We start from the raw sequence: 26,943 nt of genomic DNA on the forward strand, positions 1-26,943 counted from the left end.
AGTTCATCTGAGATGAAGAGAGATGCAGAAGTAATGAAAGAGAAAGAAGGAAAACGTGGAGGGGAGAGAGAGAGAGATAGAGAGAGAGAAAGAGTGAGAGGCCTGACAAATGGGACGGGCCGTGTGAGGGAAGTGTGGCAAATGAGACCAGCTAAACAAGAGAGGGGGAAGGAGGCAGAACAGGAAAAAAAAAAAAAAAGCACAAGGGCAGGATGTGATGTGATGAAGAGGAAATAAACAGCAAAGAGGAAGCGGAGATGAAAGGAGGTGGGGAAGGGGGAAAGGGGAGGGGGGGGGGTTCGTCGGGAAGTCGTGTTGGGGCGTTGTGATCCACACACTGGTGTCCTTCTGAGGGTTTGTCACAGAAGATTTGGTGGAAAGCATGAACGAGTGATGACGACATGGCCTCACTGTGAGTGCGCCCTCTCTCTCTCTCTCTCTCCTTCCCTCTCGCGAGAGGGGGAAAAAAGATTTGCAGTCTTCCCCGCCGCACCGGTCCTTGATCCCAGGGTGCATCATACCTCCAGGAAGCGAGAGCTGCTGGTCTTGGTGTGGAAGGGCTCGGACCACATGCGCCGCAAATCCCCCTGTGAGACACCACCAACACTCCATCAGACACGAGACGGGAGGCCAAGGGAGAGGACGCCCGCCGTCGCTAACATTTTATCTACCATTAAAGACCATGGCTGCTTCACGGTACACAGCAACTCTACTTTCGGGGCCTGAAGGCTCCTGCAGACGATATTAACAATCTTACAAGTTCACAGGTTGGCGTCTTTTACCACTCCAGTATTGTCTCGTGCTGCATTCAGACATTGGGAGATTCGCGCTCGTAAATATGAAATTGGCCATCATTTCTCGTAAGCAGATGTCACGATCACCCCAAATATCTGACACTGAATTTTTTTTTTTTTTTTTTTTTTTTTAATCACAGGTTGTCTTTGGTGGCAAGACCGTGACAACGGCCTTCCTAGATCTGGTCTCACCGAGACATAGGACCAGTGATTTACAGCCATCCAGCCATCTTTCGTACTGATGGCCGTGTGGCGGCCTTCAGAGTGTGAGATGTCGCCACAAATAATACGTGCAGTTCCTCCTATGCGAGACAAAGTTATATCTGTTTTTGACCGATTTTCCCTATTACTGTATTTTAATTTGAACGTTGTTTCACCAGTATGAGCCAAATGTTTACAGAATATTGAAACGACACGAGGCCATTATAAATAACTGATTTATGACCATTACACCGACACATTTATAGTCTCCATCAGTTTCAGCCTGAATCTTCACCCACCACTTAAGACAGGAAAGCATAACGTTCTTCAGAAAATCACAAATGTGCTACTTTAATTTCTTCCTCCTTTAACATCTTGTTTCAAACTTGTAGACGCATGCTCAGAAAGATTATTCTGGAAATACTATAAATATTTTACAAGACACATTTGAAAAATCCCCCCCCCCCCAGGACAGAGAAACCTTGGTAGAGGAAACGTGCAGTGTGATGTGTTAATGTGACGAACTTTCCAAATCCATTGCGTTTTCAAAACTGACTACTTGCATTAAAATGTTCCTTACTTATGAGTACGCCAAGTAGAATTCTGTGGTGCAGTAATGATGAAATAAAAAAAGATAAATTGATCAGTCCTACTGTATCATTTTAAACTTTACTTGTAATTGTCCCAGAAGAAAAATCTACACTTGTCCTTGACCTTTGTTTTTCTGCTGAGTTCAGCAAAAAACAAAAAACAAAAAAGACAACTAAACTGTCATCTCTTGCAAACAAATGACCCGATTCTGCCTCATGCGGGGTGCGTACCTTCAGGTAGGCCATAGTGAGCAGAGGCAGCAGGGTGAACGGCACCAGGTACAGCAGTGCGGGCTGAGCAGCGCGGTGGATCCTGGACGCCACAGTCGCGGTCAGCAGACCTGGAAAAATAGAAAAACGTGACTGACATTTTCACCTATTGAAGCTTTAAGAGTTTAACCTCCGCCGTCACCGACAAACGATTAAACACCAAGACTTTTACATCCGCCCGGGCCGCCGGGTCGGTCGCTTACCCACAAAGTATCCGATGAGAGTGCAGTGGAAATAGGAGACGCGCTGCATGCGACCGGGCCCCGGGACCTCCCCGCTCGCTTGCTTCTTATAATTGTCGTAACGCAGGACGAAGCACAAGAGCAGCCCCGGCATCACGATGTCTCCTATTCCCAGCATGGAGAAGTGACTTCCCGTGGAACTGAGGGGGACACAAACGAACAGGACGACGGTGAGACGCCACAGCTGGGTGGAGGTGGAGGCTGTCAGAGCAGGGGGCTTCAGTTTCCATGTGAAGCATTTGTGTTTTAATGGCTTCTTTCCTGAAAAAGGGGGCTGAAGGTCGTATGGGAACATAAAAAAAGTCGAACCAGTAAAAAAAAAAAAGCAGCCCTTGTGGCGATAAAACGGGAAAACCTGACGGGGCGCCTCTCACACCTGCTTTTGTCCGGCTGTGAGCAAACGCTGAACTTGATTAATCAACGTGTAATGATCAACAGCTCTTCGGAGCCTGCGGTGGTTCAGTAAAGCCTTCATACAGAGTGGCTTCAGTCACTCTGCGAAGGTGTCGTGTCAAAACAAAAAGCTCAGAAATATTAAGTGTGCAAAGAAAAAGAAAAAAAAAAAATTGGGGTTTTGACCAGCAGAGTGTTTCCGTGGGGGAAACGGAGGGGGTCTTTGCCGCATGGCGCTCTTGGCCAGTTACACAATATTGCACCTGAGTCTGCACTAACAAGTGTGAAAACACCCAGAATAACTTCCGCTAAAGACGGTGACAGCAGAGAAAAAGATCGTTTCGTAACAGGAAGTCTTACAACAATGATAAATGTCAGCTTCAACTGTGTGTGAATCAAAAAAAAAAGAAAAGGCTTCGGACTGTGCTGCTGATAACCAGGTTATAGTGTTTGTACATGTTGCTGCTGTTACCAGGTATCATAAAATAAAGTCGAGGACAAGAAACTAAGTAACCTCAAGCTTTCATATTTCTTTTATCCTAAAAATACATTCTTACGTTCAGCACGGATGAATCAGACGTTTTTTTTTTGGGGGGGGAGAGGAAATCATCCCTTGAAATTTCAAACACTAAATGTTATCCGCAGCTTTTCACCAGGTTGAAAGCCACCATTACTGCCAGTGTTACCTGGGAAAGACCAGTTTGCCCGGTAAGGAGAGGCGGGGTACGTCGCGGCCCATCCCTGGCCCCAGGTGGAGCTTCCTGGACAGAACGTCTATGGGATTTTCAGCAGGCTGGGTGGCAACTTTAACCATCACATTACTATTGAAGATGTAGGCTGAGAAAAACACCTGAAAGGGCAAAAAACAAACAAGTCAGACTTCACATTTCACCAGAATGACAAATTATGACAGATTATGGAAATAAAAACACATAAAGGTGGCAAGAAAACTGTCTTGTTTACTTTTCGGAGCGAAACTGGATGATATAATTGCATAACTCGTTTGGCATTCAGTCCAAATGACTGTGAATTCACTTCTCATTATCAGTGTGCGAAATGAGCTTTGTGCTTTCAATACACCAGCTCTAAAATCACAAAAAATTAATTTATTGAAAATAAGTGTTGTTTGTCTTTTCTAATCTAACAGAGGACACAAACAGTTATCGGAGGGGGAATTACAATGAAGGAGGTGATGTGCTCGCAGGCTGCCGGGTGAAGATAAGAGCTTAAATGCTTTTAATTTCTCAAAGGAAATAATCTTCATCTGAGGTCTGGCTAATGGAGACAGATCGTCCTTTACAGCGCAGCTTCATTTCAGCCACTTAGCGTCTAAACATTTCACTGCAGTTGCTTCTCTTGTGAGTTTCTAAAGTTGAAACTCAGTGCTGCTCAATTTAAAGGACGCAAAGATTTGAATATAGAGGCCGAATCGTTATTACTTTGTGGAAAGTGAGACATTCGCCACGTCTTGTTCGCTCCACGTTCTTCTTGCTATTCGCCCGTGAAAGCGGGTTTAAAGTTCCGGCCTGGCCGTGTTTCTTACCCAGAACACATCATAAATGAGCAGGCCCGACAGCAGCAGGCAGGACACCTTCAGACTGGGGAGCCGCACGAAGGCGATCATGGCGACGCACAAACCCATGGCTAAAGCTGCAGAGGGAGAAAACGACACGTTTGGTGGAGGGGAATGACCCGAAGCGGCGGGCCGACTTCACGGACAAGTAATTCACTTCAACTGACTTGTAGGTTGTTTAAAACATTTAGAGATTTTCACGCAAATCAATGACCTCATGAATGAAGCTGTTGTTGGTTCAATCGACCAGCATTTCAAACTATATTTGCAGAGCGCCTATCATGCAAGTCGATGCATCTCAAAGTGCTTCACAGACAAAACGAACAAATTGAATAAAACCAAAACAAAAATGACAAGAATGAGGGGGGAAAAGAATGAAGCATTGTATAAAAGAGAAAATAAAGGTTATTATCAGAATGAAGTGTAATAAAAGCAAACAAAAAACACCTTTACTAATACAAATGACAAGAAAAAGTGAAAATAACAAAGACAACACTGATGGTACAAAAACAGATCACGCTGAATGAGATAATATAACGGTGGGTAAGAACGAATTAAAAACAAATGGCTCAATGTCAGCCAACTAAAATAAAATGAAGATAAACAAGTTATCTCTAAGAACAAAAATCAGACTAAACACAGCACAATGAAATAACATCAAAAGAGGTTGTTAAAAGAACAAAACAATAAAAAAAAGCTATAAACATGAAATTAAGTTGCTATAATATGGTTTCATTCACACTTTTTTTTTTTAAACTGTTTGAAGAAATTGCACTTTCATCATGGATGCAATTTCCCCATTACTCAGTCGGCCTGCTGGAAATGAATACGGAAGACTGTTCTCCGTTTCCTCAGTCTGTCATTACCTTTTTATGAATACCAGTCATCTTAAAGGTTTTAAACAAGAGCCTGACGAACACGACTGAGTATTCCACTGTCGGCATTGCAGCGGGGCTGCTGCGACAACCTGAAGATAACCAAAGTCTGTTCACCGAGTCGTTCCTGTATTTCCTGCTTCAGCAGGACGATGAAAACGGAATTTTCTATTAGTTCGTGCTAATATATAGCTTGAACTATATTCTACACTCGAGGCTAGTAAGCAGCCATAATATGAATTAAAAAAAACCCTCATGTTTCCATTTAAGGTTGAAAAATGTGCTACTTTTCACACATTTTAAACATTTTTCCCTTCATACTTTGACGGTATGATCCCTGCACCACCTTTCACTTCACAGAAACTCGTCTTATCTGTACTTTCCCCCCCTATAAGCCTTGAAGCAAATTATGCATTGAATTGTGTAGAATAAAAAAAAAATTATATAAAAATGCTGTGAAAGCAGTGATATTAGAGTCGGGTCATGCCGGGGAAAACGCACCGTCCATCAGAAGCCAGTGTCCGGTCAGCACCCAGATGAGCACCAACATGACGGAGAGGGAGAAGGACAGGAGCTCGGCCAGAGTGAAACGCCCACAGCAGCCGAACGAAATCCTAAAACAGAGGGTCACGACGTGCAGACGATACACATTAAAATCACATCATGGAATCCATCGCCGGCCGATGCGTTTCATCGCTCAGAGTGAAAAATGTGCCCGCGTTCAGGTGGCGAAGTAGAGAGAATAACAACCTGCGAAATTAAAACACCATTTGATTGTTTGATCGGACCCAGCTCGAGTAGTATTCAATCAAGCGTTTGTCTTCTTGTTCCTGTGGGGGGTTGTTTGTGCGACTCCCGCCTCCCATAGAACAGTGACATACACACACGTGCGCACATCTGGATTTGTTTAAGCAAGCATCGCTTGCAGGATTTGAGACGGTGCCCACGACACATGAATGGCAAACATGCAAACTACAGCTTTAATACTTTCTTTGTTTTACTAGCAGCACCGAGATACCACTAAAAAGCCAACAAAGTAAAACACTGAGCAGAAAGGGGGGGTTTTAGTAGGAGGTGGAGCTATTATTGGCTCTTTAAAGCAGAGAGAGATTTACTGGGATAAGATAGGAGGGTGTGCACGTCGAGAGGATGTTACTGGTGAGTCTGTGCATGCTGCTTTACTTCAGACTGGAACGCCCAGGACCTTTGAACCAGATGACTTTTGAGTAAACCCTGACATTTTGTTAAGCAATAACACAACAAAAGAGTGGTTGTACAAAATAGAAAGTGTCATCAACTCCTCAAGATAACGCTGATGGGTCTCCATCATGCAATAAAGCATGTTTATTGGTTAAAAGTCTCTCCTCAGCAAGATACTGCAGGTCCCCCCCCACCCCCCGTGTCGGTTTTCTCCAGCGTCTCTGAATTGATTATAGGTGTGTGGAAGCAGTTGTGTTTGTCTCCATATAATTGCATGGCATAAGGATATACATTTCATACTTCATTCCATCCTCCAAAAACAGGTTTGCGAGTTTCATTTAAATGACTTTCGGTGCGAGTGCGTGTCTCTTCGGTGTTCGCCCGGTCCAGACGTAGCCTACCCTTCACCCGTTGTCAGCTGGGGCAGACCGTTGCCCCGCTGTGTTCCGAATGATTGATGGATGCGTAAATGGTTGAATGGGCAGTGCTGCGCTATCTGACTGGATGTGAAACGGCAAAACATCGTGCGGTTTACACAATATTTGCGGAGAGAAAGAATCGGCGGTATCTCCTTACTTGTTCTGTGGCGAGCACGGCCTGGTCAGATACTGGCACATTGGCAACAAGAGGAATGCAAATGCAATTGTTGCAAGTACTGCGGAGAGGAACAAAACACAGCAGTGAGACCCTGAAGCCTAATCCAGCGCCACGGTTTGTTCCTGTTGTTTCCGTCACGTCAATTGGGCAAATAATGATGTTCAGTTTCAATAATTAACCCTAAGGGGGGGAAAAAAAGCCTTCTCCAGTGATCAACAAGTGAATAGAACTGTGAACGCCATATAGGTAGTGGTAGAGCTGCGGCGCGGCGCGCTGTACTTACCTGCAGTGCAGATGGTGAAGACCACCTGTACCGAGTCAAAGAAGAAGAACATGACTAGCAGGGACACAGAGGCTCCTATGGGCAGAAAGAGGGCCTGTGTGGAGTCTATGGTCTGAATGCCTGAAAAAACAAACGAAAAGGAAAGGAGGTTCAGTCACACACGTGGATACAGCCATGCATGTATGCACATAGAAATATGTGATTATAAACGTGGGGAAAAGAAGGACTCGTCAAACGGCCTCGGTAATTGCGCTGGGGGTCGTGACGACATTAACCGTCGTGGTAATTTCGCCACTTACTGTTGTTTGTGTTACTGTTATTGAAAGACCCTGTTGTTGAGGGGTTGCCATCTTTATCCTTCTCCTGGTTCTCACAGTCCATGTTTAATGACCTGCGGGACAGAGGGAGGAAACCAAAGGCCACTGTGTTATATAGGCTTCATGAATTAGGGTCTCAGAAGCGTGTGCACTTGAGAAAAGTGAACAAAAATTTTTTTTTCCCCATCTTGCATTAAATTGTGTTTTAGGTGATCAGACTGCAGACAGCACTTTCAGCACATGTAAAAATAGACTGCAAATCCAACCTGGGCCACATTAAGGATGGATGCGTTCCCCTGGTGTGGAAATCACCACTAGGGGGCGCCTTTTGAAAAAGCCAAACTCCCACTTAAAAGGCATGTGCATTACCAGTTCAAATTTCACACATATGGCCAAGGCTGCAGAAGTTATTGCAATATCAACCTGTGCAATATGGATATTACAGAAAATGTGCAATTACCAGATTTCCAAATAAAATGAAAAAAAAAAAAAAAAGTGAGCAAGGTACAAAGACAAGCTCACAATCTACTTATGTATTTATGCAAATCATCATCATTGCAATACCAAACCACATTATCACATATCCATTTTATAATGTACAGCTCTAAACACAGCAGAGTTTATTATTTTCTATGGCTGAGAACCAGAGCGCATTTCCATCAGATATCATTTTTATATGCAAACAATGCCAATGAAAATTGAAATTCTCTCACGCGGCTTTACTACTGAAATCAATGCAAATACCTCAGTGTGCGTCTTTGTTCTTATGAGCATGTTTGCCTCAGTCGTGTTAGTTTTGATCCCAAAGCAAAGGAAAGTGACTAGCACTACTGAGTGGCTAAAACCAGGTCTTAAGTTAATGAGGTAATGGTGTTTTGTGTTTTTGTTAATATAAGCCAATGAACCAAAGACAATGACTCAGAATTGATCCTTTCAGCTTGTTGTGTTTGTACCCAAAAGCCATGGATAAGAGGAACTCGGTAGTGTCACTTACGCCTGGAGAAGCGGTTATGTTGTTATTTACTTATCACTAACAAGAGGACAGGCGTGCCGCACTAGAAGGGTCCAGGACTTCTCGGCTGCTCGGAACCTTCACAAAGTTAGAGATTATGCAGAGACACAAATCTAGAGCAAAGTGGTGAAAAGTACCCATTGCTTTTCATGTACTGCTGCTTTTTAGCTGAAGTGGGTGTGTTCAGTGTTTGGCTTCGCTGTAATAATCTGGGAAATGAGAAACAGGGTCTACAGACTTTGCTAAAGGCGTTTTTGGGGGTCGGGGGTCGGGTCCAGGCAAAAAAAAAAAAAAAAAAAGAGTCTGTATTTTACTGATTAAAAGACAGAATGCTATCAATGTAAAAAAAAAAGAAGAAGAAAAAAACAGTTATCATGCAGGTCATTATTAGGACAAGAAGGGGATTTCTAAGAGGATCTACGTGCCAGAAACAAATATTAACCACCGCAGCAGGTGACATTGTGTACGTTCCTTCATTTCGGGCCGGAAAGCTGGCGTGTCAGCTTTATTGTAGTGAAGATGCAGGATCTCTGAAGAAAGAAAGGCAGATCCTCCCGGAAAGCGTAGCAAAGTGAAAACATTCCTTCAAGGGAATACGAGATGGCAATCTGATTGTTTTAGTTCTTGTCAGACTCAACACAGGTCTGTGAATAATTAAGAAATGATTACATTTCTGAACCATGCCGTGGATTATTTGCCCTTGAAATAGCTACAGTGGACTTGGGCATTCCCAAATCAAGCAGCATCTGTAAAGAATTTGAGGAAATGGGCCATTAATCTGAGAGTTTAGCATACGCTCCTCACAAAGTTCACAAAGCGGGAAGAAGTGATCAAACTACAACTCAGGCCCAAGTTATAACCTACGATCTGCACAAAACCGCCCAGGACCTGATGGGAGTCAGTCAAGATGATCTTGATGCAACAGTCTTTTAACAAATATCCCGGAGGAAAGGAAAGTCACCGACTAAGTGACTCTACACTGAACCCTGAAAGGAAACGGCTCACTCGGATTATCCTGGGGAAACATATTAATTTGACATTAATGTTCTAAAGATGATTTCCCAGATAAAAGGGGAAAAAAAACAAAAACGTCAAGCTATCAATCAGAGAGTTTTCACAAATGTCCAATACTAAAATATATGTTTCAAGACAGAAGAAGCTTCACAGCCGAAAGACTTCAATTGAATTGATCTGATCAGTTTCAAATATTGACCAACATCTCATAAGGGCCATGAATTCTCCCTTACCGAGTTACGTCTTATGCATACAACGCTGTTTGGTTAACATGGTATTTACCTCTTCGTATGTGAACGGCTGATAAGTCCACTCACATGTCAATGCAGAAACACAGCTGACTGTCTATGAGACACACACCATATTGATTTAGTCATTTATGTCCAATAAGAGGTGGATGAGAAAAACATAAAACATCTCTCAAATGAGCCTGGTCTCTGAGACGAAGGTGTGATATTAAAACTCTAATGAAATGTGATAAATCAAAACATAAATTACTGGGAAAAAAACCCCCCACATTCTTATGTGACAGATTTCTTTCACTTTAGACTTTACTTTGACACATGTGCCTTCTTTTAGCAGTCCCAACACGCTTTCCACAATCTGTTACAGCATCAAACTGACACACACACACACATCAGTGGTGACTGCTGCCATGTGATATCATGTAAATATGCAGAGTTTTGCAAAAACAATATGGTTTGTGATTAACAGAAGCACTTAAATGTCCCGCTGCTTTGAAAAGAGTTCTTCTAAATACCAGTGCTCTTTCTCTTGCCTCTAATTTACCCCAGCTGAAACTGGGATTTGTTGTTCATAATTTTTTCCCCATCACATGTGCGTCTGCAGTTTGTGACCGGCAGCACTTCAGAAGTGGGACAGTGTTTTCACCCTTTGTGCTTTTCTACTTCTGAACTCTGCCTCTGGCCACCAGGTATGAAACAATGCTGCAGTAATGAAGTGCAACGCGACACGTCGTGATACCGGATCGATTTATGTGATTTTGTGTGGCAACTTCCATTCTGGGTCGAGCTTCTCCGTACAGCTTGACATAGTTTCGGTGAATACTAGATACATTTTCCATAGAGCGAATTGCCCCTCTCGGTGGAAACACGGGGCAATTTGCATTCAGTTCACACAATACTTGAGTGCAGCGGCTCACCTTAACTTGGCAATACTGCAGTGGATGTGAACTAGGCATTTTTTTAAATGTTAAAAATTGTTGAATAAGCACTGTTAAATTCACACTGAACTCCAACATTGTTATTTTATCTACTCATACATGGGGAGAAAAGTTACTGCCTCAAATCGTAGTCCATGTGTCAAACGTTTCAGACTGAGGTGTCACTATGAACTATTACACTATCCAAGCAGTTTTTAACCACTAAAAATGACACGGTTGTCAAAATGCAGCAAACGTTTACTTGAAAACCTGGTCCAAATAAAGCCATTGGGGTTTGCCACAAGGTCCCATTTGACCAGACTGTCCTTGGTTCCCCAACCACAACAATCACCGAGCTTTTTCCCTCACGCCTTTTGAGTTGTGTGAATGTTGATACTGCTGTGACATCAAATCTGGTAAGATGTACTCGCGCATAATTGGGAGGAAGTTTTGCCTTTGGAGCTGCCTGACCACTTTTCAATATAAGGCAAGTTTGGGATCGAACCAGCTGAGACACAGCCATACATGGGCACTGGGTATGAGTAAATAATATATATTGGGGGGGGGGGGGGGGGGTTCTGACTTCCTGGAGCCTACAAATAAGGCTGCTTCAAAAAAAATAATGAACCATCCTTCAGAGCAACATGTCGGGTGTTGTTGTCAACGGTGATCAGCATGCCCTGCAAGCCAGTGTCTGCAATCTTGACTTCTCAGACTCACCTGAAGCTGCCATAGACGATGAGAAGGATGGAGATGAGGAAGGTGGACACCTGGCTGGAGTCGACTAAGGAGTACGCCCTAGAGGGGAAGGAGGAGAAAGAAGACTTGTATTACACAGCATAACACGCTATAGGATCGAAATGAAAGTTAAAGACTCATATAATCTCTCCATCTTTATTGAACAAGTAATCTCGTTGGATAACTTCAGAAAGCATTTTTATCTCGTGCAAGTGACTCAAAATCCAGTGAGGCAACACTTCGATTCAATAGTGTATCTACAATCTGTAACAGAATTTGCGTCACACCTCTAACCCACTGAGAGGATTCTATAAATTGTGAATTGTGTAGACATTTGGTCACTTTCCAACACATTTTTGTTCGTCAAGTTGATTGAAATATCACAAATTCCCATGGATTTCAGAAGTGCCCCAGTAAAAGGTTTAAATACAATAAAAGAACCGTTTTTATAATAACTATCTTCTTAGGTACAATATAATATACGAGTGTCACAAGTCGTAGTGTTTACCGCTACATAAAGGACATTTACTCTAAATAAATCCTGAACAGCTGGGGTAAACGAGCTCCACAATAAACAATCATTTGAAAAGACGCAAACACTTCACTCCACTCCACATAAATCTGCTGCTTTAACACCTGTGTTGAATCTAAAGCACATCTTAAGTTACATTAAAGCTGGTCAGCTGACTTCTAATGTGGCGACTGTGACTATTTACCCCGACCTTTAATTAATCAGTTCAGCGCAGCACCACTCTGCTGATCCAAGCCAAGGTTAAAAAACAAAACAAAAAAAAAAAACAACCACAAACAAGTAGATTTGTTGTTTTGGTTGGGGTCCCATCTGAAGACATGAGATTGAGAGGATACAGGAGGAACCTGTCTTTAATCACATTCACTTTCAGAAGTCAAATAAAAAGAAAGAATACAAACGTCAAATATGACAAATTAGAAGGGCAGAAAAAACCCACCCCTGAAACTGTTCAAATGAGGTAAATTGTGTAAATGTCGCTTTCTTTGGAAATAAAGGTGGTTTCGTTTCTGGATTCTACTCTATAATCTGCTCTGCTGGAGGGTGCACACCCATAGAGAAGCACAAACATGAGCGAAAAGTCAACCTCGACCATTTATACTTTTTATGCTACGATTCTGAAGGACAATATGAAAAACAGACGGGCACTAAACCGTCATTTAAGTGAGTTATTTTAAATTTGGCGTGGCCACAACAGTCAGCACATAGTCTGAGTTTGTGGCCGTCTTTGACACATTTTCCACAAAAAAAAAAAAAAAAAAAAGCATGGATCTTCCATCACTAAACTTTACAACCCAAACGGAAATGTTCGGTGGAAATCTCATACTAGGAGTTAAAGGAAAACTTATATGAAATGAGATTTAAACAAAAGTAGTAATGAAATTAGCTTTGTATGGAAGACACTCAAAAGGGCTCGATCTGGCCTGTGCGATGATATTCAAAACTTGAAAAATCTTTTTCGGTGACGACACACAGAAACAATGTGAAAGCCGAATGCAAGATGTATCACTGCACAACGCTCTGAGGCTGCATGATACATGAAATATTCAGTCCCCCCGAGATTACTGGGCATAGTACTGCTGACAACAAAGCAGCAACGAAAGGAGTGTTTGATAGTAAAATCTGAATGAGATTTCTTTAAATAAAAAAAGCAAACTTTGGAGGGAAAGCAGGTATTGATTATAGATATGAATGCGAGCACGACATTCAAAATAAACTAAACTACAGATCAAACAGGCGTATTAGTTGTCATACACGAGTGTGACGTCGCATATCGACTGCAACACGCTCATGAAAAAAAGGTTAAGATCTGATTCTGCCCAAGTTCATTCACACCAAAGCCAAAATTTATATACAAACATTATTATCTGAGAAAGCTGAAAAACAAACACGGGGAGCTTTAAAGGCGATCAGAACACGAGAATGCAGATGTGTTGCTTTCAGTACAACGCATCTCAACTGAAAAGACAAAGTCCTAGGTAAGGTAAGGTAAGGCTTAGACACAAGGCCACTTTTATAATTCTTTAATAAGGCTGACCCCACCCCACAAATCACAACGGTTACAATTACAACCCGGAACAGCCCCGCCAGTCTCTCCCAATTGTGCTGTTCACTTATCACAGACTCTGCAAATCTATCAGGTTCAGCCACATGTTTTGCGAATGCCATTTTTTTAAGGTTGTGTAAAGACATACCCGCCACACAGGTTAAACGAGGGCTGAAAAAAAAAAAAAAAAAAAAAACGACTTATTGTGAGAGATACAATATGATCATGTCATCAATACTTTCAACCTATAATTTTCTGACAATGCCTAGATGGGCTTCTACCGGCTTGGTCTGACGACGACGGTTGGAGCTGGGAAAGGCATCAATGGAGGAGTTGTTAGTGCTGATTGACTCACGCTGGCGCTGCCTGATTGCGTTGATGTACTCGACTAACACACAATCAAATCTACGGTGGCTGATAAGTGTTCAATGGGGTGGACATGGCCGCCGACTTAAAATCACCCTTAGTGGGATTGTTCCAAGTTATCCTTTGGAGCTTGCCGAAAAGCTGCCATTCGACCAACACGACCATCTGACCTTCATGTGCATAAAACACACAGAGGATGTATTTTAGTTTTGGGGTAAAGGACAAGACAAAATAACAACAAGTGTGATCAAGGACAAAAGGCACAGCCGCCTCTGCTCATGGGAGCGCTTAAAAATGAATACAAGTCAGTGAAGGGGACTGGCATTTTATTTGTGAACAAAGACAGATTTACTGCACCGTCTTGACTGAGGAGTGTGGCTTCCAAACTGCGTCCATCCAGCTCCATTCCATCTTGTTAATCAGACAGTGTGCTGACAGTCTGATTTGGTTTTGGATGCAGTCTAATCCCAACCTTTCATACACAAGTAATCCCGAGCCTTTCAGCGTGAAATAAACCCAGCGGTTTTTTCCCCCCAGACAAATATATGTAATCTGCCTTGTAACTCATGGACGAGGCGCTTTGTCTGAGCATCAGATTGTTCCCAAAATAATTATCTGGGACCTTGACACAGCCGTGACTTGACATGCAACTTTAACTATAACGCGGGCCTGTTCCTGACACAAAGACAAGGGTTGGCATTGTGACACGCTTGCCTTCGATGGAGAGGTGCAGTCAGACCTGTCTTTCTCCCATTAAACTCTGGCGAGAGATGAGGAACGCACACTTTCGTTACGTGATCTAATTATCTGTCTACCTCTGCAAAGCTTTAGAGCTACATTTAGCCATTTTTTTACAGATAATTCTTATAAAAAAGTTGAATGTGTGGTTTATCATGATGGAAATTGTCCGTAACTGGAGAGAATAAAACCCTCAATTCTCAACTACGTAAAAAGAGGAACTCAATGTAATATTTCAACTCAATGTAATATTGTCTTGTAAAGAGATGGGACTTATGAAACCCTATAGATACACCAACAGTTACGATTTGATCGCCAACAATACCGCGAGTTCAGACGAGCAACAGACCTTACATTAAAGGTCTCTGGTTCATCTTAAAGTATGTGAACATAAATTTCAGTTGGTAAGACTGAAGAAGTCATTCCTTTCCAAAGTAACACTGGTGGTAAAACTGGTAAGACTGCCAAGTCTTGACAACATAATCTGTGGTTCACAAGGACATCAAACTGCATAAGGTGAATGCTCACACTTCATTCTATTACAACATACAGAGCAACGAGGCAGGCGCATGCCTCCAACAAAAAAAAAAAGAAAGAAAGAAAAAAAAAAAAAGAAAAATCTAATAAAAAGGTTATTTCATTTGAAGTGGTCTAACAGGGTTCTAAAGTAGGTGCCATTTCTCATGGGTGAAATTATCAGGCACTGCAATTAAAATCTGTATTTCAGCGGGTATGCAGTGCATTCTGTTTGAGTATTGCTGGGCTTGGCCAGTCTTCCCCTCCAGTCCTGATAGAAAAGCTCAGCATGAAAAGACTCAGCACGTCAAATCATTTTTCATTCTGGAGCGCCTCTGATGCAGGAACTCACAGATTTCATTGTGATGCAGTGGGTATTAAAAAAAAAAAAAAAAAAAAAGAGAGCCAAATCATCTGTCCTTTTCATTCATTGAGTGAGTGAGAAATAAATTATTACAGGTTGTTGAGGTAACATGTAGTTCAATGTGGAATGAGGACACCGGGACAATACTGCCTCGTGAAGCTTTCACCTGGTCTCGTTTGTTCCAATGCAGACTGCTGCCTAATGCCCACTGTGAAACACTCAGTCTGATTCAGCTTTACAGAAACTTCACATTACAGTGAACTAAAGTCCACTTGATCCGAGATGTAGGTCACAATCAATGTCCAACAACACAGGTGCCACACAACAATTGCACCCTGTTCAGCTTTTTCTTTGCTTTTAACACACAGGGGTTACATGTCTTAGTAGCAGCTTGGCTTCGCACATGAAGTGGTGAAGAGACTGACCTTCTTTGATACACTGACGCTAATGATGTCACTGCGTCACTGTCAACACCGCTCGCAGCTCCACAGCTAGTTTAATCTACCACGGTGCCTAATTCATATTCTAGCATCGAACTGGTTCGTCTAAATTCTGTGAACAGAAGCCTGTAAGAACATGGGTGAGATAGATGAATGGAACATTTAAAAACAAAATACAATCCCGGACTGTTGAGGCCTGGATGGCGGCCCAAAGTGCCATAAGACGTCCTTGTTCGCTGACAGACTAGGTTTTCAATAACACAATTCCAATACCGGGCTCCATCAAACCAGTTGCATGCATGACTTGACCACTAAGGGCCATGTCGCCAGGCCACAATGAAGAGTTTTTACAATTTTTGCCACTTTAAACTGCAGATACTGAAGCGTGAGTATCCTCATAATAATATCCGTCTGTGACGCAAAGGCTGATCCATTTTTCAAAATTAAAACCATGATCGCTTAGCACGGGGTGCGATTCGCTGAGTAGGCGAAGGGGATATCCCCCTTCCCCCCTCGTCTATGTATATCCCCATCTGCTGAAATATTTTTTTACCACAGGGGGTGATGAGGATAAAACTCATATCCTCTTGAGTGATTAAAGCTAGTTCACTAGGAGACCAAACAAACACCCAGTGAAGGTATTTTGTCCTTCACCCGAAACCGCCACCACTGTGGGCCCTTTGAGCAAGACCCCGGAATTCCAAATGCTTCCCGGAGAACTCCCCACTGCCCTTTCAGGACAAATCACAATACACAAGTGTGTATTTGACAAAGGAATTTCTTCTTTAGGACAGTAGCTTAAGGTTAAAGATGCAAGATTGTGGCTGGTAGATTGCTGGACCGAATTCCTTTACCAGAAGGAGATTCTGGTGGGATAGTGAAAGCCACCGCTCGGCTCCACCCTCCTCTCCTCCCCTGGGGGGGGGGGGCCTGGGGCAAAGCCCCAATACTCCTGAGTGCTCTATGGCCCGGCAAAGTTATTGACCCTTCACAATGGATTAATGCAGAGGATAAATCTCACTTGAATACTGTGCATATGCAATAAAATAATTTCTTTCATAAGATCAAAGTAAAGCAGGGTTGCCAAGTCTTGCACGTCGATAGCGAAACTCACACAATGCACACTTTGACTCGTGTCACGTAGTCATTTTTACATGAATACTTGGGGGGGGGGGGGGGGGGGGGGAGAGAACTAGTTTCAAAACCGTTCTGTTCAGAATTAATCAGATATGCCTTTACAAAGAGCTCCGACATCGTTTGAAACTTTTTTCCCCTCACCATTATTTCTTTCTGAAGCTTCAATGAAGAAAACATGTGGACAAAACGTCTACTGAGTTTACAAAAGCTACCGAGTGTAGGGCCTCCCAATCAGGAATCTACTGACTCGCCTCCACTTTCTGAGCCAAACATGGAAGCAATGGATTAAATCCATCAAGAACAAAAACACTACTTGCACTGCAGTCCTGTTTACACCTTGTGTCATAGTTTCTATTGTGTGATTCAACTCGGAAAACATACTGGACGGAAACAAGGAGAGAGTCGCATAGAGAGCAGGCTCAGTTTGTCGTGTTAGAATTAGATGGCCTTGTGCTCGAGCTCAGAGTCACAAGGATGGCCTCCAGCACAATGTTTGATGACATTTTGGGAGGTGAGGAAGAGCCACACCAGCTGCTGGTCACACCTATCAGAACTGAGATCAAGATTTAATCGTTCCGTTCATTTTTTTTCTCCTGAGCACATGAACACCACGAGTGGAAGCCTCTGCTTGGAAATTTGAGCTGGGTCAGACTGCTTTGTCCCTCCAAATTGCAACTAATTGGGCTTTTAAGTTGTGAAGGATAATCTTGGTGGTGCTTCTGCTCAGGGTGGAGAGAACAGGTGCTTTAGTAATCTGCCAGATAGGAAGAGGTCAATGTGCACAAGATGCAGTCGGACTGGCTGCAAAGCGCCGAGGGACCTGAAATGTACAATGGCTGCTTAAATGCTCGACACAAGTGTCCATTAAGTTTTTTTTTTTTTTTTAATAAGACGGGGCTTTTAGTAGCACCAGCTACTTTTTAGGTCATGTGAATGATTAGTTGATTAGACAGTGTCTAAGAAAGCCAGGACTAAAGTAGAGTGTACTGTAGATGGTCTTAATAATAGGATTTGGGGATTAGATCCTAATAACCAGGTTACCTGACAGAGAATGCCTTTCTTGTTAAATTCTTTACCACGGAGGTATTTATGGACGGTCGCAGTAATGACCTGCAACTGTCATTTGCTGACACAAACATATTTGATTCACCTATTGGACATTGTTTAAAATAATATTCCAATGTACATTGGGGGTACTTGGTGGATTCAGCGTGGACAGCAGCTGAAGTCTGACTGTAAGAGGAATTGTATTTGATGATGAATCCCTTTGTCCAGGTACAGAAGATATAATGAATACAGTGGAACAAACTAAAACCACAGTCATAAGTATAACACCCAGATTAAACAGTTTTTAAAGCAACAGAAACAAGGGGCAGTGACGAGTTAAACAGAGATCACCATTGGTGAATCATGAGGAACGAGATGTAAATGAAATAGTCATGTGCTGGGATAATGCTGGTAAAAGCATCGCATGGGGATCAATTTGTGTTACAGAGGATTAAATGAGTCAATCCTGAGGTGGAATTAGCTTTTTTATTCTGCTGTCCTACTGACATGAAGACTTTGATGTGCGTTATGTAAATCATTCGCTTTTATGTAACATTTGCTGTCAACCAAAACAAAGCATCGCCCTTTAAACAGTCATGCATGACCAAATAAACAATACATTTGGGCAATCTGCATAGATATCTGCCAAAACAAATAAGAGTAATATTAAAATAATCACAATATTTGTGACTGTGCAAGCAAGGTGATGGTGTGCAACTTTTATAGTCACATATAAAAGCCGCCACTGTTTTATCAAGAATAGCAGTTCTCAAATAAAATGTGTTCCCCGATACCCTTCAGAGTATGAAGGCTGCAGAAACTGTACCAGGCCAACATTAATGTGAAGAGAAACTGTTGCATCGAGCTTTTCGAACGTTTTCACAAATTTGAACGGGCAGAAAAGGACAAATTTGAGTGATTTGTTGCAATGAAATGCAATAAATCCTTTCGTGCAGTGAACAGGGCCGAAGGTTTTTTGAACACTTATTTCAAACCAGCAGACAAAATGGCAACTTTTTAAAGTCTTATAAAAATCACATCAAATAATTAATTATTCATGCATTTATTCGTGTTTGGGGAGGAGGGGGAGAACATTTAGCGTTGTGGTCATTTTTAGATTAAGCTGTCAATTGTGGTCTGGGTCCACTCAAGATCAAATTGAATGGAGTTTTCACATTCAGTCAATTTGTCAGCAATACCCAGGTGAAGGTGTATCACTGCCAGCCAATGACTGGCTTCCAATCGTGCCAAAACAAACTAATTTGACATTGGAGATCAACATCAGAATAATTTATTAATGGGTGAAAATCAATGAAACAATTGAGGAAGTAAAATTGGTATAATCTTGCCTGCATCAACACAGCAGGGCAGATTTTCTTCACTCAGTTGGACAGATATGACATCCACAGCCTTCATGCAGAAAAAAACCCCAAAACAAAGCAAACAACAAGGTAACTGTGGTTTATGCGTGTTCTGTGTTGACCGACTTTTAATTGACTCTGGCTGTGAAACTTGGTGATGTTGTGGTTGTCCATGTGTCACAAAGATGTGGCATTTGTTGCCACGGCTTGTTGTTCAAGCTCAAGTTGAACGCCATGCTTTGGCGCTTCTGGAACTAAACCCACTCCTCTTTCCTGTCTGAACACAAGACAGGCTAACGATCATGAAGACACTCTCTAAATGTGTGAGCGTCTGTTATACTGAACTTCAGAGTATTCGAGCTTTCAGCCTCTGTATGATGACAAATCTGCGAGAAGGCATTGACAGAGAGATCACTTGTCCCTCTCTGCCACCTAAACGAGCAATGGCACAACATCAGAGACTTTTACATTGTAATGAGACATCTCCCAAATAATGTATGGCTGGCAAAAATCATTCCATCTCCAAAATGTCTAAAGGCGACTCTTGATTCATGATCAAAGTAGACAGTTCATCAATTGTGCACCCCGTCCTTTTCACCACTCTTTATACAACTGTTTAGTCATGTTTTTTTTCTCGAAAAGACAATAAATGTTAAGGGCACGGAGACGACTCAATGCCACATGTGGTTATTCCCACACACATCGCAGTGAGCCAGTGGCTGTATCAGCACGTACTGCAGCTATTCACCAAATTCTTAAATCCCTGTACTGCCTGTACTAACAGCAGCACCGAAAACAAAAAAAAGAGGATGTGTCCCAAAAAAGGTACTGCCAATCACCTCTTGTGACATTTTCAAACTAGGAAATGTGCTATGAATACTTTCCAGATCCTCACACTTGATGTAGAACAACACCACACTGTGTCCTTGTTTGGGCCCCAAGTCAAATTCAAACTGCTATGGTTAAAAAGAAAAAAAAACAAAAAAACAAAAATGTTGGACTCTATGATAAATTAAAAGCTTTCCTCGATAATAGTGGTGGTGTTTTCATATTTGTCACCTCAAATTCAAAGACGTTGCACCACATGTAGGAAAAAAAACAAAAGCCTTGCAACTGCAAAGTCTCGCTCTTACCTAACATTTTGTGATCATCAGTTTTTCTGCTTCAGGAAGTCCGACTTACGTGATCACAGACACAAAACAAACAAAAAAAAGGTTGAAAAGTTCTATATAAAGTGTGCAGCCTGACAGCTGCAAAACTTAAAAGTGAGGAAGAGAAACCAGAGGGCAGCCTCAACAGATGGCTCACACAGAAGATATCTGCACCTAACAAGACGGCAAACTTTTAACCGCGACGTCGTCAGGATCAGACATTAAAGCAGGGAGTTCCTGCAGGGCTTACTTGTAAGCAATTTATACATGTTGCTTTACAGTCGCTATAAAACTAATGGTGCACAACACAACTGGCAAATATTCCCCCACCAGATGTTTTTTTACACTCACTGTTATTAGAGGTCTGACTCCAAATACAAAAAAAAACATAGACTGTTTAAAGCTGTCGCTGCTTAAATATTGCCTGTATAGAAATACAATCAGGCTTTTTTTTTTTTTAATAAATACACAAAGAGCAGAGCAGGTAGCTTTATGTACAATACATGTCACTGCTGCAAGTGTCTATTTGTGCTTTCAAGCGTAACATTACACTTTTGAAGGTGTGACGCCGACTACAGCAGCATCTCCTGTACAGCAGTGATAAAGGTGGGAGCAAAGAATACCAACAAAGACTCGTGTTTGCAGACGCTGATGTGATCTGTGCGAGCAGAAAAACAAATCCATCCTTTTAAAATACAGAAAACATAGCGGCTCAGACAGGTTGCGGTTTGCCAACATGACAATGATGGTATGAACAGGAAACACCACTGTAAGATTCTGTCACATCAACAACCTTTTAAAATCACAATAAACACCAGTCTGCTAACAACTATATTCGTAATCACTATATGATCTCAAAGGCTGAGTAGGAATTATCCGTTCGATCCCGATTTCATATTTTAGGAGCTCCTGTTTTGACATTTAAATGAGATTTGCAATAGTTCTAAAAGTTATTCTGCCTCACTTGCTCATCGATGCCAGTAATGATCTAATTTCATCTATTTCTGGAGCGCAGCTTTGACAAAATCCTAATTTTGAAGACATGCTCCCGCTTGCTTAGCGGACAATCATTAAACCGTGGAAGGCATGTTTAGTACTGCTTCAATACTGGAAGTTACACATCTTAAACCTATTGTCAAGCTGCTTGAAAGCACAGCTTTCGAAGGCTTTAGATTGGGTTTGATTGGTCATTGATAATCTGTCTATTCTGTCCTGACACAGGAAGCCACACATTAACGGGGGTAAATGCCACCCGATGGGAATCGATTGGATTGACCACATCTGGGGATGATGAGACTTGAGCGGCGATCAGCTCTCAGCCGGGTGTAAAGGCCATCTGTACAGTGGGATGACCCGGCAAAGCTGCGAGGTCAAACCAGATGCTCAGCCTGCTACGTTAATCAGACCAAGTAAAAGCTACAACAAACAAAAGCAGCTCCCAAATCATCACCCAATATTAGTGATAATAAAAACTATATAAATAGGTCTGGTGAAGCTCATAGACTTCGGATTTGTGAAACAGAATGACCAAACTGTAGCATGAAATCTGCATATTAAATTGATCCAACACAGGCAGAATACATGTCGAATGTATCGAGAGAAAGAGACGTATAACTCATGATTTCTATGGGATCTGCTGTGTTTTGGTTCGAAGCTGATCATCAAGACTTTTCATAGTTGTTATTGGCAACAAACTAAAAGTAGTCTCCATCTTCACTTTAAATTTATATGACACTACTGCCAATACATAAGAAATAAAATCACTCTGTAAGTGTTTTCCATTAAAAGTTCAGTCCTCACATTTAGCATTTAAAAAACACCATCCCCCCCTCCAAGCCAACACCATTCAAACTTCTATAAATAAAAAAGCATGGCGGGGAAATGCGCTAAACCCAGAAGATGGATTTTTCCATTCAAGCCTGTCAGTTTGTTTAGTTTTAGAAAATGCTGCTGTTAGCAACATGCTGAATATCGACAGTACAACTAGATGTCATTAAACACAATTCTCTCTACTGGCAAAATGCAAATACGATTTAAAAAAAACCTAAACTTTAAATAGCATTATGAATGAGTGAGGTGATCAGTAAAGATGTTCATAATCTATTGGTTATTTGGGCTTCACCTAACATCAACACAGAAATGAAATTTGAAAATGATTGAGCTTTACTCCTTCTACTCTGATCACAAAGCATTGTGAATGTTTATACGACAATAACACAAAGCCACTCCACTGGCAAAACAGTAGTGAAAATTAACTGTGGTTACAGCTGTATGACAAGTTTTAGCTGACTGACCTTAAACATACAAGTTTAATTACAACATACAAATAATTGACTGAAGGACTTTCTTGGGGCGTATAACGTAATGGGGAAATACAAATTATGAACAAAGTGCACACCACATAAAGAAAAGGCCAGCTTCATAACAATAACATAAGTCATCACTGTGGAATGAAAATTATGCATACAGTGACTTTTCCCATCATTTGCTGGTTTAATAAGCTACAATGAAATCAGTTTCGGTTCTACTTGGGAAACACTACAGCAGTTGTTTCAATGGGGTGGTATTTTATACTGCAAGACACAGCGTTTAGTTACTGTTTTCGCTGTATCAATGGACATAATTTCATTCTGTGGTATGTTTACTCTCTCCCTGGATCCTGGGTTTGAATCGGACTGGAACTGAAAAAGAGTTTGAGAAGAAGCAAGCGTGGACCCCTGCCATTCAATGAACCTGATCTAATCTTAAAGACTCATTACGTTGTACTACTTACACCAAGATGCTGTTGCTCTCCTAATGAGACAACCTCCCCCCCTGGTGAGCCAAGCATAATTCATTCTGGAATAATTTGCCAGGCCTTAACTAGGTGGTCATTTTATTCACGGAGACAGCGCATTTCACTGACCACAGCATCTCCGAGCCTTGAACAAGCTCGATCCCCTCAAATGTCTCCCCCACTGCCTGAAAGCGTGAACACCTCACGAATCCAAATAAGCAACTTGTGATAACCTGGCGCTTTGTCGCCACACGGACGCCGGTAATTCGTGACATGCGATGCTGTTTAAGCCCTCCACGGCTTGAACCTTTTGTTATTGTGAGCAGCGGGTCGACGACGAATGCTAACCAGCTAATCGGCTAATTCACTGGCACGGCTAACGTCAACGAAGCCGCTTGACATTGTCATGCAATGCTGTTTTTTTGTTGTTGTTTAAACTGTGCAACAAGCGGCCATATCGACGGGTAGAGAACAAGTCGAAACCCGATGTGCTTTTTCAAAGCGAGTGCGGGGCAGCTAGCTGCTTTAGCATCGCCTCACAATAGCAGCGTTGGATTTGACCGAAGCATCAGCTGGTGCTACCGATTAGCCGCGGCTACGGCTAACCTGCAGCTAGGCTAAGCCGTTAGCAGTAAAATATCTGGATCTGCAGGATTTCTGCTCTGGAGTCGAGTATAAATGCACCCGAAACACTCAACACGGGGCCAGGGGGCACATTTGGGTGGATCGACAGAGATACAATTCATTTGGTTTAATGAGGAAATTGCAGCCCCAGGCTGGGCAGTGAGCAATAGGAGCTAACGTCTGGTAGCTCCGAGTAGTCGGCGGCGTTCTTGTGCGCACTCACCAGGATGAGTAGCCCTGCTCCGCCATAGCGCCGAAAAACAGTGGGCTCCGCGGCTGTGGCTAACACGGATTCAGGTCCCGGTGTACAACCCGCTGGGACCCGGGGGGAGCTTCTCTGCTTTTCCTTCACAATCCGACGCCCTTAGCAGTTTCTTTTAGGTGACAACATGGTGATACATTCCGGCGGCAGCTAGTAAGTCACTAGCTGAATCTCTCGCGATTGAAACGGGAATGATGGTTTGCTATCGTTAGGTGGACAAGACAAAGCACCCCGAGAAAAGGGAGAAAAAAAAAACAACCAAAAAAACCCCCAACACGCACAGATGTTATTTTTCGTCGGTTTCGTTAATGTCCTGCCGTCACCCCAGCCGAGAAGGCTCGGTTCTCCCGACGATGCTACACCCACTGTAAATCCATATTCAGCGCGACGTATCCAGGGTAAATTCGGATATTCCTCAGGTCTGCACCCCTAGCTGTTATGGAAGACGCTCAGCTTTGTTTTCTATGGCGAGAGAGAGTCCACGGGAACGCGCAAAATCGCCCCGCTGTGGAGGTTTACAAGTAGGACGTGCACTGAGACGGTTTCCCTTCAGCTGGCGGCGGCGCAGCCTATCACATCCAGCAGCGGATAAAGTGCCTGGAATCATTCCGAGGGGCCAAATCTCATCGAAGGACTGGATATCGCTTCCACAATCGTACCACACTGATTGGAAACGCATTTTTGCACTTCCATCCTGAGATGCTAAATGATTCCCCCCCCCCCCTCAATCAATCTTACTCCATTAAATTATTTTTCGTTTTATGTCTGATTAAAAAAAAAAAAGTAATAATAAAGATAAGAAAAATTCAATTCTAGCACAGGCAAATTGTTTCTTTTTTTTCAAATACCAGATACACGTTAATGCTGATGTGAAAAAAAAAAACCAAAAACATATACTTAACATTTTGCATCAGGAATGTCAAACATATTTTAATCCAGGGGCCACAAACAATCCAATTTAATCTTGAGTGGATCCGACTAGTAAAATAGTGCCATAATTATCTTTAAATGTAAACTTTTAAGGTTTATGCCCTGGTATGCGCTGTGACATTGCATAAGTGATGAAAATCTTCTCTAAAGCCAATTTGAATCATTCTTTTGTTAGGGTTAGTTTGTTATATATGTATTGTTTGTGATGCATCATGACTTCTAATTATGCAATAAATTTTTTTTAGATAAGATAAGGTCTCCTGGCACAGTATAAAGAATATGCATTTGGGAATTCCAAATTGCCTGTGGTTTCAACACTGCAAAAATTCCTCTGAAAAAAATAAGAAAAAAATATACTAAAACAAGAAAATTAATACTTAAAATAAGAAAAATGATCTGCCAACAGAACAAGAAAATTTTACTTGACAAGATTTTCAAAAATAAGAAAATAATTCTTGCCCCATATGACCCAGCGTGATCTTGAAAATAGCATTTTCGGAATCAAATCAAGTATTATTTTCATGAGTTATTATTTTCAAATCTTAAAATAAGAAGATTGGGCTTATGAAATGCTAGTTCAGGTCCTTTGATTGCAGGTCAGTCATCTTAAAATGAGAAAAATGCTTGTTTTAAGCCTAACAGTACTTATAATGAGTTTTTAATAGTCAACACCAAGACCATTCAAGCTAATAAGAAAATAAAGTAATAATCATCTTAAAACTAGAATAATAATCTTAACAGACAATTTTGTTTTAAGCAAAAATGACTTATTAGTCAAAAACAAGTAATTTTTCACTGGATTTAAGAAATTATATCTTGCCCAGATTGTACGTTTTGCAGTGAATGTGAGTGCGTGCTTGTCTCTGGTTTTGCCCTGTGATGGACTGGTGACCTGTCCACAGTGTAACTTGTCTTCATCTATAGTCCGCTCGGCTCATCTCCAGCTCTGCCTGACCCTGAGCTGTGTGAAATGTAATAGTAGAAGGATGAATTATGCCTATAATAATGTTGTGGTGTACTCCTTGGCTGACCCTTGTAATCTCCTCTAATAATGTGTCCACACCCTTCCTTCAGCTGGGACTGATAAAAAAAAAAGAAAAAAAAAAAAGAAAATTACTTCATTGCAGCGAAGATTTCGCAAACCGTGGAAATCTCAACAGAACCAGAGTGTGCGTCACAGTCGAGCTCCAGCTATCGCAATCTGCAGAATTTGCAAGAATAAGCAACATCCATGGAAAATGTTTGTAATAGAAACAGATACTTAAAAAGTGCTTTGATCTGTTGTGACAGACTTGTTTGTCCTTGCAGATTGTTTTGGCCGGTTTCCCTTGTTTATTCATGTCTGCAGGGTGGCAAAGCTTTTAAACGGGAGCACTCATCCCTCATGTTGGGCTGTTTTCATTCTTTATGCATCTTTATGTATTTAACCAACTTCAGTTAACGGACTCTGATAGTTCTGATATATTGTAGATGTCAAAGATTGATTTTCAATCCTCCTCATGAAACCTTTACTGCCTGCGCCAAAGATTCTATATGAACGATCTATGTAACGTCTTACTTGGCATCGCTGAGGTATAATATTTGCGCTTCAGTAGTGAAGTGTTGATGAAGAAGAAACAGCAAACACTTTCTGTGAGCTCCACAGAAGAACAGCTCCACACAGAGTTTTGCGAGTCCGCTTGGCCTTAGATTTTGACTTTAGATTAAAAAATACCGACATAATGAAATCTTCAGCAGACGTTCACGGCCCCCAGATGATGAACTTAACATTCCCCTCACTTTTTACCTGCTGGCAAGATGGCATTTATCTTTTAGCGAAATGGTTGAAATCATTTCTGAAAACGATCATGGTTATTGTGAACTTGGCTTTTCCTGACCTTGCACGTCATCTGGTC

At 41.9% G+C, this 26,943-nt stretch overlaps 1 protein-coding gene across 1 annotated transcript; it reads right to left on the reverse strand.

Moving 5' to 3' along the window:
- Nucleotides 1–453: 453 nt before the first annotated feature.
- On the reverse strand, nt 454–24,323 carry sppl3 (signal peptide peptidase 3). The gene is made up of 11 exons (XM_080510377.1): nt 24,080–24,323; nt 11,244–11,321; nt 7,318–7,409; nt 7,019–7,138; nt 6,715–6,793; nt 5,440–5,552; nt 4,034–4,140; nt 3,177–3,340; nt 2,059–2,237; nt 1,817–1,926; nt 454–587 (listed from the first exon to the last, which is right to left on the reverse strand). Exons 1-11 carry the CDS (start codon nt 24,103–24,105, stop codon nt 516–518), a joined length of 1,140 nt encoding a protein of 379 aa, XP_080366503.1. The 5' UTR covers nt 24,106–24,323; the 3' UTR covers nt 454–515.
- Nucleotides 24,324–26,943: the final 2,620 nt, after the last annotated feature.

This window comes from Blennius ocellaris, assembly GCF_963422515.1.
Source record: "Blennius ocellaris genome assembly, chromosome: 15".
Classification (NCBI taxonomy): domain Eukaryota; kingdom Metazoa; phylum Chordata; class Actinopteri; order Blenniiformes; family Blenniidae; genus Blennius; species Blennius ocellaris.

What these genes read in the sequence shown, in the direction of transcription:
- sppl3 (XM_080510377.1), bottom strand. Translation starts at nt 24,105, where the DNA reads ATGGCGGAGCAGGGCTACTCATCCTG. An exon ending in TAACAGTAACACAAACAACA is followed by an intron (nt 7,139 to 7,317) that starts GTAAGTGGCGAA and finishes TTGTTTTTTCAG; the next exon opens with GCATTCAGACCATAGACTCC. An exon ending in CCGTGCTCGCCACAGAACAA is followed by an intron (nt 5,553 to 6,714) that starts GTAAGGAGATAC and finishes CCTCTGTTTTAG; the next exon opens with GATTTCGTTCGGCTGCTGTG.